The sequence below is a fragment of the Eriocheir sinensis genome, chromosome 52, assembly GCF_024679095.1.
Source record: "Eriocheir sinensis breed Jianghai 21 chromosome 52, ASM2467909v1, whole genome shotgun sequence".
Lineage (NCBI taxonomy): Eukaryota > Metazoa > Arthropoda > Malacostraca > Decapoda > Varunidae > Eriocheir > Eriocheir sinensis.
Window position 1 is genome coordinate 11,737,176 of NC_066560.1, and position 17,799 is coordinate 11,754,974.

Genomic DNA, 17,799 nt, shown 5'->3' on the forward strand with positions numbered 1-17,799 from the left:
AGGAGGAGGAGGAGGTGGACGCAGCGAGGTAACAGGTGTCTTTTCCACCCCGGCAATCATTCTAACACTTTCTCTCTTTCTTTTTTTCAGGAGTGGACGAGCACCGACTACCGTGAGTATAATCGTCGAGAGAGAGAGAGAGAGAGAGAGAGAGAGAGAGAGAGAGAGAGAGAGAGAGAGAGAGAGTAAGCTATCTCTCATACTGACTAGGCTATCTCTCATGACAACAATACGAAAATCTTCATCCAAACTTAATTTCATCAACATCATCCTCTTTAAAAACCACTCCACGCATCCACCCACATCCATATACACTCACCATAAACATCACACTTCATCACCATCACCACTACACTTCACTATCACACTCAAACACTCACACTTTCACTGTCACCGGCTCATCCCACGCCCCCTACTCTCCCCCTTCCCTCCCCCCTTTCCCTTCGCACAAATTATACTGCTTCTTAAAAGACTCTCATCTTCCCACGCACCGCCAGCATCCGCACACACACTTTCATCTCCCGTCACAGCATCACTCTCACGCACACTTCACTCACTATCCCTCGTCTCAGTCTCACCATCACCTCATCTTCGCCCTAAACCGTTTTAAAGCATGTGCCCCAAATCGTACGCATCATTGCAATTAGGTAAAAGGTCCCGTTCGTACGCACACTCCTTCCCCTCACTCCTGCCACTCGCCCCTTTGCAGAGAAGCAGTCGAGGTGCCTCAGGAGACCTTCCAAAATGGCTTCACGCAGGACTTCGCGCAGAACCTCCCGACGAAGGAGTTCATGGGGGACTTCGCAAGTATGAGATCCTTCCTATAGTACAGAGATCCTTCCTATAGTCCTGTGTTCTTCGTCCGTAGTCAGTATATTAATTCCAGGGGTCCTTAATCCTAGCACATAAAAAAAAAGATAGAGAATTCACTAGCCTATTTACGTACACTTAATTTTGTTGTATAGAGGATTTGTAGTTTATACTCAGGATACTTGCTGTGTATAATAGAGTGGAATACTATTGTCAGGTTACGTATAGAATCCAAGGGCTTACACTATAGATTCTTAAATGGGTCTAGGTTATCTCTTCCTCCCCTCCCCCTTCACTTTTTCCCATGATAACAATAAATCTCTCAAGGGAAGATAAAGATGTAGGGAATAGTCTCATAAGCCGCCATTCCCTTCCTCCCTTTCCTCACCACGACGATAGTATCTCCCCCTTCTCCCTCCCCCCTCTTCTTCCTATGATAAAAGGAGCTCTCAGGATAAGATAAAGATGGAAGGTTAAGGGCCAGTTTCACAGTTCCCCATGATGGGTTAGTAAGCTCCCAAACCAATACCAGAGCCTTCGAAATATCCTTGTATAGTGTCTGGGGTTTATATTTAAGTTCACAAATTTGATGAAACTATACCGGAAAAGTCTTGTGTGTTTAGTGTGGCATCGAAGACCTCACCATTTTGGATTGTATGGGATTCTATAGTTTGGTTCGGGCTGTTACGAAGACATTGTGTTGGACTGTGAAATCGGCTCTAAGTCTTTCTGCTCTCCCTCCCTTTCCTCTCTTTCACTACTATAACGGTGTATGTATCCAAGGGTTGTTCAGGAGCAAACTAAAGAGGAGTAGGTAGGTCGGTTTGCAGCACGCCCTAGGTTGGCGCACATCAACGAACATTACTCACACAGGAGGCTGCAGGGGGTATACAAAGGACTTATAACGTGTAGACATGCACAGGATATGAACATGCTAAACGGATTTACATTGGGACATGAAGGACAAAGGAGTACGCCCAGTCCTAGGTCTGTACTTGTACGCAACGTGAACACACGACACTGACAGTCCACCACATGTGCACGCAGACCTGACCCAGCACACCTGTCTCTCACCTGACGCTGTTCTCTCGCCCCTCCCCCCCCCCTCCCTCCCTCCCTGTCCCGCCCACACCTCCAGGGAGAGTCAGAGTCAGACGACAGACTGGCGTCACTTCCACCATCGAAAGCATTCTGAGCAGCCCTTGGGACGGCTCCCGCATGGCGTCAGACCACCTCCAGGCTCTCCTCCAAAGAAACAACTTCAGACCGGCCAGGCAGTCTCCGCAGGCATCACGCTCCCCTCCTGAATCTCCGCGCCAGCCCCCCTCCTCCTTCTCTCCATCCTCCTCCTTCTCCCCCTCCCTCTCCTTCTCCCCCTCCTCGTCCTTCTCCCCCTCCTCCTCCTCCTCCCCCTCTTCGTCAAGATTTCCCACGGCCTCCCAGTCATTCATCCCCAGTCCTCCGGCGTTCCGTCCTCAGCAGGAGGCTCGTAACCCTGCCCCTCCTCCCTCCCGCCGCCCCTTCCCCTCCCCAACCCTTCAAGCATCCAATATCCCCCGTCGTCCTCCCCAGTTCTCCCCTCCCCGGGGCTCCACCACCGACCTCTCCTCCCAGCCTCGAGAAAGGCCACAGCGGCCGCGCCCTGCACAGCCCTTCCCTGCCCCGTCCTTCGCAGGGCAACAGTTTTCCTCCGCTCCCAACGTTGACTCTTTCTTCGACTCGGCGCGGCTTCCCCGTCAGCGGAGGGACGTGGCAGCAGTAGCAGGGCCAGCAAGGGACGACCCCGAAGGTTCAGAGTCTCCTGAAGAAAATTCTGCCTTGGATACAGTTACTGGCCTCCTCGGCCAAGATGACAGTGACCTCGGAAACCCCCGCCAGCAGCAGCCGAGGAGGGGCCGGGAGAAGGTGTTCGGGCAGGCCTCCTCCCACCCTTTTGCGGACCCCTTCGTCGTGCCCAACCTGTTCCAGCCCTTTGGCATCAGGCGCCGCAATGACATCGTCGACGCACCGCAGGCGCGGCAGAGGCAGGTGGGCGTCACGGCCGCCATCGAGGCCATCCTGGGAGCGCCGTACAGAGGCCCCAGGCCCGACTCCCTGCAGAGCCTCTTCAGGAACGACGAGCGTCGCGTCGTGCGCAAGACACCGTCCCCCTCGGGTCCGCCGCAGAGGTTCTCCGTGGTGGGTTCCGACGACCCTTCGCAGGCTGCCGTGCGGCTGTTCCCGAAGGCCCCGCAGGCCTCACCCTTCTCCAGGCCCGCCGCTCCCCGCCCTGACCTGTCCGGCCCTACTGAACGCCCCCGGAGGAACGTGGGGCAGCGAGGCACCACTGACTACTTAAACACATACGGCGAGGGACTGTATCCCGGCGAGGAGGCCCACCGCGGTTCCCAGGAGTGGTCTGCGTCGCTGCCTGACAGGGAGTTTGGAGACATTATTGTTCGTTATGAGTACGAGGTCGAGGACCCTGCCGAGCAGACCCGCGGCAGGGTGGTGACCCTCCCCAAGGACGAGGTGGACTCTCTGATCACGCCCTTCAACGGCCGTCCCGCCAGGCCACCCAGCCCGAGGGAGGCAAAGCCCTACCCCATCCCCGGCCCAGGGGAGCCGTCCCCGCGCCCCCGCCCCCACCTTGTTCGCCCTTCGCCGCCCCGGCAGCAATTCCGTCAGCGCCCGCGTCACCCTAACCTCATCCCAGGCTTCAGGCCCGGGCCCTCACCCCCCGCCCACATCCTGCCCTCCTCCTCGACGATCCGCGCCCCCCGACACGTGCTGCGGGAGAACCTGCGGCTGCCCCGGGCCACCAGGCAGCAGGACATTCCCCTGGCGCGCAGGACTCTCCTCTTGGACGACTCCGCCGGTAAGGTGCCCGCCACGACTGACTAACACTGCCACGGCTGACTTACACGCCTGACTCACGAGGTCCTCAAGCTGACTCACGGACCCTCACACATGACTCGAGGACCACCACAGCTGACTCACTGACTCCCAAACTGACCCAAGGAACCCACAAGGACTCGCTGACCTCAACAACTGACTGACCTGCCAACACGACGGACTTGGCAGATTATTACCAAATTTGACCCCCAAGACCATGAACACGACAAACTGAAGGACAAGAAGAAAGTAATTGGAGGGAAATTAAACAGAGTCGAACTTTCTTAATGTTTGCGTGTATGTGTGTGTGTCCGTGTCTATCCATTCTCTCTCTCTCTCTCTCTCTCTCTCTCTCTCTCTCTCTCTCTCTCTCTCTCTCTCTCTCTCTCTCTCTCTCTCTCTCTCTCTCTCTCTCTCTCTCTCTCTCTCTCTCTCTCTCTCTCTCTCTCCACCCCCCCTTCTGGCTCGCAGGAAGCACTGTGTCATCCTCGCCGGGCGTTGTTACCTCACACTACTAACAAAACACTAACCTGAGATTATTCAAACTTGGTATTAGCATTTATGAACATTTACGTGGCTAGTTGTGCTTTTTAGTGTCATTTTTTAAGACGGAGTTGAAGAGAAGTGTTGGATTGTTATGGTTATACCGACAAATTATAAACTCATTCGTTAAAAGGAATTAAAAAAAACAGCAATACTAACTAGCCACCCTTTAAAAAACCGGTAAAAAAAAAGAATCAGCCACACTACTGTTGATGCTTAGAAATCATGCTTAACTTCACCGGGCCTGGCTGAGCTGAACTGGCCCGGCAGGAGACTGGAGGGAGGTAAGAGAAAGCTGACCTGATAAGCAACTCGGATCTCACTAACTCGAGTGGGAGGAAATTACCCAACCGTCAGGAAAGCTTATATTTTTTTCTCCATCATCCAACACCAATAGAAAGTTGTCTAATGCTGAGGAATGTGGAAAAAAAGCTGATTGCGTTTATTTTTATTACGAACCTCCACTCCTGCTTGACTCTCCGTTTTCCTTCCACAATGATGAACCTCGAAATTCCTTGAAAATTAAGGTTCTGCAACGCTGGCAATCAGACCACTCAAACTTAAGCCCCGTTCACACTGTGCCGACTCTGGGCCACGACAACCTAGTGACTCAGGGTATACGAGGTCTTGGGTGTGAAATGTTGATGTGAAAGAGTCGCACATGGTCGGAAAATGGTCTAGAAACGATCGTCGGATGCTGATTCGGCACAGTGTGAAGGGGGCCTTGTAGTCGCCGGGTTGTCGTGGCCCAGAGTCGGCGCACAGTGAACGGAGCCTTAGCTGGTCAGGAAAACCTTCAGTCTTCACCCCGTATGCATTAGTATTAAATGTATTCTGGCTTAAGCTTGACATTAACGCATAACAGAAGCTGAGAGAGGGACGCTGGGATGGTCTTGTCCTTCAGTGACGTGCATCAGAAGGGAAAAGGAAAGAAAAAATATAGGTAAAAAGATGCAAAAAAAGGGAGAGGTAGAGAGGAGTGTGTTAAACGTAAAAATCCAAATAGACAAAAATTGAGATCAGTCGAGTTCTAATGAGTGTTTTTTTACATTCATGATAGAGGAAGAGTCAAATTACCACCAAGGTCATAAATCTACCCATGGGAATGCTCAAAACTCTCCTAACTCAATATAACGCATTCAAAGCACACAGACTTAGAAAAAAATAGTGAAAAGTTGAAAAAAAAATGCCTTGTTGTTATGTCAAAATCCTCATATTATTTGTTAAACTTTGGAGGAGAAAGACCAGACCCAAATTTTAACCGGAACTAACTCAAACTAACGCATTAACAACCCCGTAGCTAATAGTAGTATGTTATGGTCTATAGACTAGACAAAAACATAAATACCTTGTTATTGTGTTCAAATTGCTTATGTTATTTGTTATGAGCTGGACATGGCTTACGGTGAATAAAGTTTAATTGTTATTGGTTAATTAGCATGTTATTCACCAACTTAGCTCAGGCTTGTTAACTTGCCTAGAAAATTTATGCAGTAGTTGAAAGTAATATAAACAACAATAATGGCACTACTACTACTACTACTACTACTACTACTACGAATAATAATAACAATAATAATAATAATAATAATAATAATAATAATAATAATAATAATAATAATAATAATAATAATAATAATAATAATAATAATAATAATAATAATAATAATAATAATAATAATAATAATAATAACAATAACAACAACAACAACAATAACAAAAGTAGCCTACCTTGACATTCTTTGTAGACTTTTAGCTTTTTAATTTTCTTTTTTTTTTCTTTTTTCTTCTGAAGACATCCTCGAGGCAGCCATAGTTACTGAAAGGACAAAGTGACTATGAGAAAGGAGAAAGAAAGAAAGAAAGAAAGAAAGAGAGAGAAAGAAAGAAGGAAAGAAAAAAGGAAAGAAAAGGTTATATTGAAATGATGCTCCAGAGAGAATCAAATCGCTTTTTCTAACTATTTTTCTCTTTCATTTAGTTTTATAGACATTTGCTTCTTTCCTTATTCTTCCTCCTCCTCCTCTTCTTCTACTACCTCTCCTCCTCCTCCTCCTCTTCTACTACCTCTCCTCCTCCTCCTCCTCTTCTTCTTCTACTACCTTTCCTTCTCTTCTTCTTTATCTTTTTATTCGTCTTCATTATCCTCCTCTTTTTTTCTCCTTTTTCTTAATCATTTTCTTCTCTTTCTTTTATTTCTTTTCACCCCCGTCATCACTTCCACTACCTCCTCCTCCTCCTCCTCCTCCTCCTCCTCTCATCATCCTCCTCCACCTCCTCCTGCCTTCCTCTTTTCCCTCTTCCTTCTTCTCCTTCTCCTCCTCCTCTTGTTATCCTCATCCACCTCCTCTTTCCTTCCTCTTTTTCCACCTCCTATCCTCCTCCTCCTTCTCCTCCTCCTCATCCACCTCCTCCTGCCTTCCTCTTTTCCCTCCTCCTTCTTACTCCTCCTCCTCTTCCTCTTGTCATCCTCATCCACCTCCTCTTTCTTCCTCTTTTTCAACTTCCTATCCCCCCTCTTCCTCCTCCTCCTCCCCCTGCTTCACCTCCTCCCCCTCTCCGCAGACGCTGAGGCGGCCCGGCAGGACAGCCCGGGCTTCATCGGGGGCAAGCCTGACAACTTCCCGGGGTTTGCATCCATCGGGGGATTCGGTCCGATGGCTGACGTGGATGAGACGGACGGTGAGTGAGGGATGAGTGGGTGGGTGGATGCAGAGTGGGTGGGGGACGAGTGAGTGGGGGATGAGTGGGTGGGTGGATGCAGAGTGGGTAGGGGATAAGTGGGAGGGTGAATGGATGAGTGGGTGCAGAGTATGGGTGGGTGAATGGATGAGTGGATGCAGAATGAGTGAACGGTGTATGGATGAGTTAGTGGGTGGATGCAGAATGAGTGAGAGGTGAATAGGTGAGTTAGTGGAAGAGTGGATGCTGAGTAAGTGACAGATGGAAGCGTGGGTGAATGGATGGGTGGATGAAGAAAGTGGTTGGGTGAATGGATGAGTGGATGCAGAATTAGTGAGAGGTGGATAGGTGAGTTAGTGGAAGAGTGGATGCAGAGTGATAGATGGATGCGTGGGTGAATGGATGAGTGGTGGATGCAATGGGTAAGAGATGGATGAGTGGAATACACAACTAAATATGGAGTGTGCAAGTTATTCCACCGCGACATGACAGTTAGCTTCTGAAGACATACAATTTGCTTACTTTCTATCGTTCCATCTATAATAACTTAGCACCCAATGTCTATAAACCTTGTAAGGATCGTTGACAAATTATCGTATTCAGCGGATTTCATTTTCGTTTTTTCTGATCAATAAATATACCAGAAAAAACGAAAACGATCTATATTTAACAGTTTTAACGATAACTTTAAATTTCTATCGTCATTTGTGTGGTTAGGACAGTCTTGGGAGCCTAAATATGATAAATACAGTGTTCAGAGTACGACAATTTTGCACGCTGCTTGTTAGGCTATCCACTACAGCGTCGTTTGTTTGTTGGAGAGGCGTTTAGCTAGCTGGGTCTTACCTCCCCCCTCCCTCCCTCCCTTGAGCTGCCTCCTTCACTATAAAAAAAATCTAACCCTCCTACCTATTCTTCTCCCTTTACGGCCTATATAAAGGGGCTATTACTCTGGGCAAATTTTCCGTGGATCTTCAGTCAAACCACGATTTCCGCTAGCGTGGTTTTCATTTGTTTCTTGTTATTGCTGTTGATGATGATGGTGAGTAATACCGTCTTCCTTTGGTGAAATCTACCGCAGCTTTGGAAGATCGTGGACACGTCAGAAAACCGCGGAAATATGAGAACCACGCCAGCGGAAATCGTGGTTTGACTGAAGATCCACGGAAAATTTGCCCAGTGTAATAGCCCTTTTAGTGAGCCAGATCTTGCCTATCTCCTGAAAAAATGAAAGCCTGTTCACTAACCCTCCTTAAGTTAGTTCATATCCAACACTCACTACTGAATTATCTTTTGCATATCTTTTTGAGCTTCATACAGACTTAACTACACGAATGCTGTGTTTGTTTTCATCCACTACTTTGAATTGTGAACCAGCTCTCGCAAATAGCGTTAAACACATATTTAAATAACCACACGAATGATATGCTTGTTGTTTTCACCTTCTCAGCATTCAAATTAGTTGGGGTCGCTGTCTCTGTTGTTCGTATATCTCCTAACCCTATATTCTGTGAACCAGCTCTTGCACATTCCCCCTAAACACATATATAAATAACTAAACGAATGCTATGCTTGTTGTTTTCACCTTCTCAGCATTCAAATTAGTTGGGGTCGCTGTCTCTGTTGTTCATATACCCCCTAACCCTATATTCTGTGAACCAGCTCTTGCACATTCCCCCTAAACACATATATAAATAACCACACGAATGCTATGCTTGTTGTTTTCACCTTCTCAGCATTCAAATTAGTTGGGGTCGCTGTCTCTGTTGTTCATATACCCTCTAACCTCTCTCTCTCTCTCTCTCTCTCTCTCTCTCTCTCTCTCTCTCTCTCTCTCTCTCTCTCTCTCTCTCTCTCTCTCTCTCTCTCTCTCTCTCTCTCTCTCTCTCTCTCTCTCTCTCAGGGAAATAGGGCTGCTTTCTTTATTATTTTCATATTCTGTGAACCAGCTCTCGTGTTATGGTGAGATCAAGATAGGGTGCCTGAATTTCGCTTCTCGGCACAGCATTAACACTGCAATATACTACTGCACTCACAGCACCGAGGTCACGTGGAGCTATAGCGTATGCCCCAAACTTTACTTGTAAGTCTATACCTATCTTCTGGAGCCCTGTATGCCTGTCCACTAACCCTCCCACCTGTGCCCTTCCCTTGCAGGTGGCGACAGCTTCACGCAATCGATCAACTTTCCAAGGCTGGACTTTGGCACAATCGACGACTTCCCATCTTCCTTCCCCCAGACCCCTTCCTTCCCCCAGCAGGTGAGTGAGCTGCGGGGGGACACTCCTTTAGATCCTCTCCTCCCCCTCCCCTACCGCCTCCCCCAACACCCGTCAGAAGGGTCCACACCACCCGACCATCACATCAACATCCACCACAACCAAGGACAAGACGACTTACTGGATCATGATTTCAACCTCAACCACGATGAACCCCACCTTCCTCCTCCTCCTCCTCCTCCTCCAGTCCCTTCCCCTAATGCCATCCCAGCTCGCAAACCCCAAAGACCCCGTCCCCGTCGCCCTAACCGCACTAGAGCAAAGCGCCTCAGGAACAGACCAGTCGGTGCTCGCAATTTTCTGAGAGACATTGGGCAGCCCGCCAGACCTCAGCGCCCCAGAGCCCTTAGACAGGTAATATAAAGCCCTGTATAATGCTGAGTGGTCTTAAGCTTGTATGGTGGGGCTGCGGTCTATATTCTCAGGCTTACTCACTCACAGTTGATAAGGCTTTCGTAAAGGTTGTGGGTATTTCCATGGGTGGTTTTGTGACCTTGGTGACTGTTTGACAAGGCTTCTGCAAATCTCAAATTGAAGAAAACATATATACGGGATTCTTTTGTAACACTCACTGCTTGGGCGAACTTTCCACTTTGCTGGGAAGAAAAAAAGAAAGTAAATAACATCAAATCAAAGACTGACCAATGAGAACCCTTCGTCGTAATTTGTTTGTTTGTTTGTTTGTTTGTTTGTTTATGTAAATATTTAAACCTTAGTATCTGTGTGTTCTCCCGGACTGTAAGACTTCCTCGTATGACTGTGGTGCTGACTCTCTCTCTCTCTCTCTCTCTCTCTCTCTCTCTCTCTCTCTCTCTCTCTCTCTCTCTCTCTCTCTCTCTCTCTCTCTCTCTCTCTCTCTCTCTCTCTCTCTCTCTCTCTCTCTCTCTCTCTCTCTCTCTCTCTCTATCTCTCTCTCACTCTCTCTCTCTCTCTCTCTCTCTCTCTCTCTCTCTCTCTCTCTCTCTCTCTCTCTCTCTCTCTCTCTCTCTCTCTCTCTCTACGGTGCGCTTGACTGACTTACTTTGTTTACGTTTTACAGCCGATCCTCTAGACGTTGTTGTTGTTGTTACTTCCTCACCTGCTCTCTTCCTTAATTACAGGTGAGTGAAACTGACGATCTCTCTCTCTCTCTCTCTCTCTCTCTCTCTCTCTCTCTCTCTCTCTCTCTCTCTCTCTCTCTCTCTCTCTCTCTCTCTCTCTCTCTCTCTCTCTCTCTCTCTCTCTCTCTCTCTCTCTCTCTCTCTCTCTCTGACGTGGGCGCCAACAGAACCCATTCACCCACTGACACCCATCCCCCCACACCAAATATTTATTTTATTACAACTAATCAATAATTAAATGCATCCTTAAAAACATAAAAGGAAGGAATAATAAGAGGAGGAAGAATAGGAGGTAGAGGAGGAGGAGGAGATGGAAAATAAATGTATATGTTGATGTAATATGTGTACTTCATATTATGCAGTACACATTCTGCGCCTTCAGACACCATAATCTGATTTTTTTCCTGGCAGACCAGAGACATCGAACCAAAGCCGGACTCCAAAACCAGAAGGCGTCGCGCAGCCCCAACTGAAGAGGAGACGATCGAAGGCACAGACTCCTCTCTAAAACCCCACAAAAGGGTCCATCGCGTCCAGGCGGAGTCCCTCGCGGCCCCGCACAGCCGACAGCCACGTGACTTCGATCTCGAGTCCTCCCCCGCCGAGGTCCCTCACTACTTCAGTTCCGTGTCACAATTTGAGTTCCCACGCTTACAGCCCCGACGCAGTCAGCTTTCAGCTCTCGGCAGGTCAGCGCAGGTCACCGGGAGCAGCTTATCCGGGCGCCCCTACCCTACTGACTTCAGAAGGGAAGACAGGGATGACGCACATGCCCCGGAAGAGGACCTCCTAAGGCCGGAAGGGCAGAGGTTCTTCCCCTCGTTTAATGGACATCTTCCATCGGCTCATTTCACACCCTCCCGGGCTCCCTTCTTCCCCTCAGCACCTATTCCCCCGCGTGCTCCACCACCCAGGGGCGGCAGGTTCCTCCCCAGGGGTGTGGGGTACAGGGACATTCCTGGCACCGGTCAGAGGGACCAGTTCAGGGATGTGCACCACCAGGGCCCGGCGGTGCGGGAGCCGTCTCTAATCAAGCCAGACGCCTTCTCCTCCGCCACTCGCCGCCCCTTCCACCGCGAGCAGGAGCAATTCGGCCACGATAACTCCCTCTTGGGGTCGGGGAACTTTGAGGTGATACGTGGAGGGACCTTCTACGACCTGGACGACACGAATGGTCACCAGCACGGCTACGACCACTTGCTGCACGATGACGGGTTCGGGCTCTTCCCCTCCAGGCGGCCCCACCACCCCTCCCCGCCGCGCACCAACTACGTGGATGATTTCTTCTCCAACTTCCGGGACTTCTCGGAGTTTGCCGTGAGGAGATCCGACGAAGAGGAGACGACGCAGGAGGACACAGACTACTACGGCCGCGGCTACGGATCAGAACACGTGCACCGCTACTCCAATACCTTCAACACGACTCTCCCGGAGAACAACACGACCGCAAACACCACCACGGAAACAAAAGAAGTCGTGACCTCTGACCCCAGGAAAGAGGAAGGAAGGACGGACGACGCGCACACAGCAGCCAGCAGCCACGCACATCATCGGCAACACAGACCGCCCAAGAACATACAGGAGGTGCTGGAGGAGGTCGATCCGCACCCAAGTGACAACAAATCCTCCTCCGTCGACGTTGAGGAGAAGGACCCAATGATAGCGATGTTCTGAGGTCACCGAAATCCTAATTACCCTTTCACTTTCACTTCCGTTCCCACCTGATTCACAAAAACAATAGAGAATACGTTGATGCTAATAATAGTAAGTTAAGAGATATGATTACTACGAACGTCCGACCCGTTAATCTGTCCATACCAATCTTTCGTTCGTTGAAAGAAAACAAGCAAATCATTTTGATAATGTGTCTCTAATGCAACGTTGCCAGATTATCGTACTCTGCGTCATATATTCGCCTCTTTCAGACTAAAAACCGTCGCACTCATAAAAATAACGATACCCATTTCTAGTTATTGCTAAAAATGTTAATTGTAGAGGCTTTTTTTTATATCGTTATGCGTTAGAAATAGAAAAATCCAGTGTGGTGAGTACGATAACGTGGCAACCCTGCTCCCATATCTGGTTTATCAGAGAACCATCGTACTAGTGCTTTAAATAACAATAATAATAGAAATATCATAACGACAATACGGAACCATCGCCGGGCCGTCGTGCTGCGTCGTAAGTGTGTTCATGTTGCGTCAGTCGTACCGTAGCGTTGCGTCATTCTGCCGCGTCGTGATTCTGTGCCGATAATGGAGTTCCGCGTCTCGATCACATCACCCATCACCTTCCCGCGTACTGGAGCTGGTCTCTGTGCGCTGCTTTGTACTGTCCTTTCGCCTTGTGTTATATTTTAAGCTTAATAGAACGACACACACACACACACACACACACACACACACACACACACACACACACACACACACACGTACGTACGCCGTGTTGGCACTTGTTTGTATGTTTATACCTGCACGCAGTAATTATATACCTGCAAAATGGTTATGTGCGTACACCTGTGTGCAGCACGTGTTAGTTGTTCCCTGATTGCTCTCATGTGTTTGAAAGCGTTATGCCAATAAAGACAATTATACGCACGCCAATCTTTGCCTTTGCCTTTTAAGCCCCCTTCTGCACACTGTACCGAGTCAGCATGTGAAGACGGGGGAAAATTTCTATATTCCCCGTTCTCTCATTGCGCCTCTCTCTCTCTCTCTCTCTCTCTCTCTCTCTCTCTCTCTCTCTCTCTCTCTCTCTCTCTCTCTCTCTCTCTCTCTCTCTCTCTCTCTCAAGAATACCCCATATTTGCCCCCAGATGTTGATGCTGTCATTATTATTAGTAGTAGTAGTATTGTGTGTGTGTGTTTTACTCACAAACGCAAATGTACGCATAACAACTATAATATTTTGTATATCTCAGCATTGCCAGCTAGCTGTTACTACACGGAGGTTGGAAGAGCGACTGACCCCATCGGCCCCGCTGAACCTACCCTCGAACAGCCTGGTGACGTGAGTGCGCCAGCATCTGCGAAAATACGTCGGAAATGAGGAGACCTGGTACTGTAGATCTTGTTTCACAGCAACATTTCACACCCAAGACCTCGTGTACCCTGAGTCGCTGGGTTGTCGTGGCCCAGAGTCGGCACAGTGTGAACGGGGCCTAATGTAATCCCTGCAATAATCCATAAAAATCTCTCCATATTTCAAGAGAATTGCTCAGCCCAGTTAGGCTCGAAACCACGAACTGTTTCAACGCCTCCTCGAATATTGTTACCGAGGGGATCAATCGTGCTGATCTTGTCTTCTGTTTAAATCTTTAAAAAAAGTAAATTGAACACGGATTGTTGTGAACACCAACTATTTCCTTGGACTCTACCACCAGCACCACCAGGCCATGCGTGCTGCTGCTGCCGCCGAGGACAACATGTCATCGTAATGGGCCCGGTAGCAGCGGGGATCATGTTTCTTAATGGTCCCTCCAAGCGAGAAAAATGAGAAAAAAATCACCCCTCACACAAACCATTTCATAATATATATCAAATCATTTGTGATCAGATTATGTATCATCTATTTTGGGGGTTTTATATCATGAGACAAATTTGGCCCGTCGCTGCTACACGGTAAAGCCACAAATTTCGCTGCTACACGGTAAAGCCACAAATTTGGCCCGTCGCTGCTACCGGGCTAAGAAGCGATCGAAACATGCTTAAAAAATGAAATAGCTCCATGATTTTGAGGTTTGTATGTGAAATGTGGTATCATACTGTCACTGCATTCATGTTATAAGACAAGCAATTGATTTATTGATTGATTCCCTTCATCGCTGCGGAAAAATACAACAGTGAAGGAGGTGCTTGTCCCGCCTCCCCCATGGGCAAGACAGAGGCACAGGGACTGGCAAAAAAATATTAAAAAACACGAATTAAGCATAACGATATTTTATTTCCCGCGTAATCCTAAAAAAAATCTGCATATCAAAGGAGGTGCTTGCCATAACCCCCCCCCTCCCCCCCCACAGCGAAATACAAACACACAAACAGAAGAAAATACATAAAAAAAACGAGAGAGAAAAAAGCATAACGATATTTCACCCCACGCGAAATTATTAATCAACATAAATTGTACCCCTCCACGTGTCTTTGATGATCCCCTAATGGCAGTAATCAAGCTATGGACACGCCCCAGTAATTACCAGTCCTACTAATGAGTCTCTCGCTTGGGCAGACTCATTAACTCATTCTATTCAACACGCATCTTATTCGCAGCTTCCCTTCCATTCAATGCACGCCATCAAGACCTTGTACCACCGTTGCCAGATTGTAATACTCAGAGCTGCATATTTACCGGTTTCTGCCTTAATGGATATGCCTTAGGAGAGAGAGCCTATATATACGAAATCAAGATCTAGACATTGCACGCCATGACTAAGATATCTCCCCAAAACATGTCCCTCAGCCTCCATTCTCTCGAGCAATTCCCTTTCTATCACCTCCTTACTCCTTAAAGGATATGCCTAGGGAGAGAGGGCCTATATACGAAATCAAGATCTAGACATTGCACGCCATGACTAAGATATCTCCCCAAAACATGTCCCTCAGCCTCCATTCTCTCGAGCAATTCCCTTTCTATCACCTCCTTACTTAAAGGAGGATATGTAGGAGAGAGGGCCTATATACGAAATCAAGATCTAGACATTGCACGCCATGACTAAGATATCTCCCCAAAACATGTCCCTCAGCCTCCATTCTCTCGAGCAATTCCCTTTCTATCACCTCCTTACTCCTTAATGGATATGCCTAGGGAGAGAGAGCCTATATACGAAATCAAGATCTAGACATTGCACGCCATGACTAAGATATCTCCCCAAAACATGTCCCTCAGCCTCCATTCTCTCGAGCAATTCCCTCCTATCACCTCCTTACTCCTTAATGGATATGCCTAGGGAGAGAGAGCCTATATATACGAAATCAAGATCTAGACATTGCACGCCATGACTAAGATATCTCCCCAAAACATGTCCCTCAGCCTCCATTCTCTCGAGCAATTCCCTCCTATCACCTCCTTACTCCTTAATGGATATGCCTAGGGAGAGAGAGCCTATATATACGAAATCAAGATATAGACATTGCACGCCATGACTAAGATATCTCCCCAAAACATGTCCCATTTTCTCGAGCAATCGTTCTTCTATCATTCCCTTAAACGCATGCACCAGCTGGATCTTCTCTTTTACAAAATGAATAAATATATACTTTTGTTTTAATGACTCTGAGAAACAATTAAATGCCCCTCCTCCTCCCAGCTGAATCTTCTCTTATTTTCTTTTATTCCATTAACATTATACTCTTGTGGACTTTGCAGTTTAGTATATATCCAGAAAATGGTTGTATTTTAAAACATTTCGTCTCCAAAGTACACATACTTCACAAGGCTTTCGTATAAGTTTTGGGCATTTCCAGGAGTATCAATTCATGGTGGCAAAAACATGAAAGGAATCATTCTCCTGGGAAGAATCGAGCAGCCTGTACAAACTTCCCGCGGTGGAGTTCGGCTACTGTGCATGGGAACTGGGAAGAGAGAAAAAGAGAAAAAGAGAAAAGAGAGAGAAAGAGAGAAAAAGAGAGAGAAAGAGAGAAAAAGAGAGAGAGAGAGAGAGAGAGAGAGAGAGAGAGAGAGAGAGAGAGAGAGAGAGAGAGAGAGAGAGAGAGAGAGAGAGAGAGAGAGAGAGAGAGAGAGAGAGAGAGAGAGAGAGAGAGAGAGAGAGAGAGAGACCCTCTTCACATACGCAGACAAGCACACACACTTATGTACAAGATCACAAACACTCACATTGACATTGACCCGCAAACATACCTACACAACGCAAACAGTCAACGTACTCGTAACACACACATCCATAAATATCAAACATATCACACCAACACTGACGCATACAAGCACTCATACTTTCCAAGCACCATACGTGACTGGAACAGCCGCCCTCAACAGATTTTAGACAGCGGTACAATAGACTCATTCAAAAAACAAATACACTCACTTGTCACCACAACACACCAACACTAACAATTACACTTGATTCACTTCCCTCCCCTGCACACTCGGCTCCCCCGTCCCCCCAACAGCCAACAAATATGCGCATCATTAATCCAGATTTAGAGCAATTGGGAGACAGGAGTGGGAAGACAGGAAGAAGGGGGAGGACAGAGGCTTGAAAACTGTACTGGGGTGACTGATGAGTCCAAACCGGGAGTTCTTCCGGATAGGTCTCCATGCAGGGCAGAATCTATCGACTTGCTCAATTCACGAACTCTGTGGACGTCCCCTTAGCAGTGTCGAGTTCTGGGTAGGGTGCTACATGCCCGTAAAGCCGGAGCTGGTGTTCACGGAGTATGCAGGTAATAAGCTTCGAATCAGTTTCACGGAGTTATCACCGCTTCGACACAGTCATTCAAGCGATATCCCATGCTTCTGAATAGGCACTTGTTATCAAAAGCATATCAGTCCGCCTCTTCAAGTCACTATTCAATGCCCCATGTCTCACAGCCATACAGTAAGACATGGATGGACACATGTAACTAAGAGATTTGGATCTTTGTCCTTATGCATAGTTAACTATCGATAACGCCATACAGTATACACCCGTGCTGAGCGAGGCAATGCGCGACAAAGAATCTGTCGTAAGATTTGACGAGACCTGCCGTAGTTCTGCACTGTTCTACCAAGGTATGTGAACCTTTCCAAGACCACAATGTCCTCACCATAAGAATGAACAGACTTTAATTTCATCTACGTAGTAAGCCTCCTCACCTGTATCTTGATCTTGGCCCAGGAGCCCCTTCTCAAGAGTTTCGCCTCCTCGTGCAGTGCCTTGAGAGCCATCACGTACCTAGACCTCCAGTGACTCCACAGAAGTGTGATACTGCAAACAGATGCTCCACAATTAGGCTTACTGATCCATAACTCTGCCTAATAAGCAATTCATTTAAGTGTTGAAAAGTAATGGGGCAAGGACTGCGTTCACGAGAAAGTAGCTGGACACAGAATGCAATACAGACATGCATCGCAGAGAACCAGCCCTTTCGACCTTATATACTAACCTTATTCATTTTCCTGTAATATATATTAGTTTGTGTATAGAAATCATCACGTATAACCCTTCCTGCAGACATACAATCATATGTCATCAAGAATCATCCCTAACCCTTCCTGCAGACATACAATCATATGTCATCAAGAATCATCCCTAAGGAAACAGAAGGGATTTTAATAAACCATTTTTCGTTACGTATATTTACTTGCGTTTAGAAATCACGTATAACCCTTACTGCAGACATTCAACCATACATCATCAAGGATCAGCCCTCTCAACCGTATATGTGTGTCTTCGTATGGCGGAGACACTGTATAACGGGGTGTATGGTACTGTGTGTGTGTTCGTGTGTTGACTTTATTTCCACACCACCTTGATTTGAGGTAAAAGTCTTGGTGCGTTTTTTTTTTCAAGAGGTGTC

The 17,799-nt window shown here is 47.5% G+C and overlaps 1 protein-coding gene across 2 annotated transcripts in view; it reads left to right on the top strand.

The window, feature by feature from the left end:
- Positions 1–12,886, top strand: part of LOC126983072 (uncharacterized) — a 37,432-nt gene extending 24,546 nt beyond the window's left edge. The window contains exons 2-7 of one of the 2 annotated variants that reach the window (XM_050835554.1): positions 91–112; positions 710–807; positions 1,949–3,667; positions 6,793–6,909; positions 9,067–9,542; positions 10,700–12,886. In XM_050835554.1, coding sequence (XP_050691511.1) covers positions 91–112; positions 710–807; positions 1,949–3,667; positions 6,793–6,909; positions 9,067–9,542; positions 10,700–11,962 — 3,695 coding nt within the window. In that variant the 3' untranslated portion in view covers positions 11,963–12,886. The remainder of the gene's footprint in view (positions 1–90; positions 113–709; positions 808–1,948; positions 3,668–6,792; positions 6,910–9,066; positions 9,543–10,699) is intronic. The other variant, XM_050835555.1, reaches the window with a different exon arrangement.
- The last annotated feature ends 4,913 nt before the right edge of the window (positions 12,887–17,799 follow it).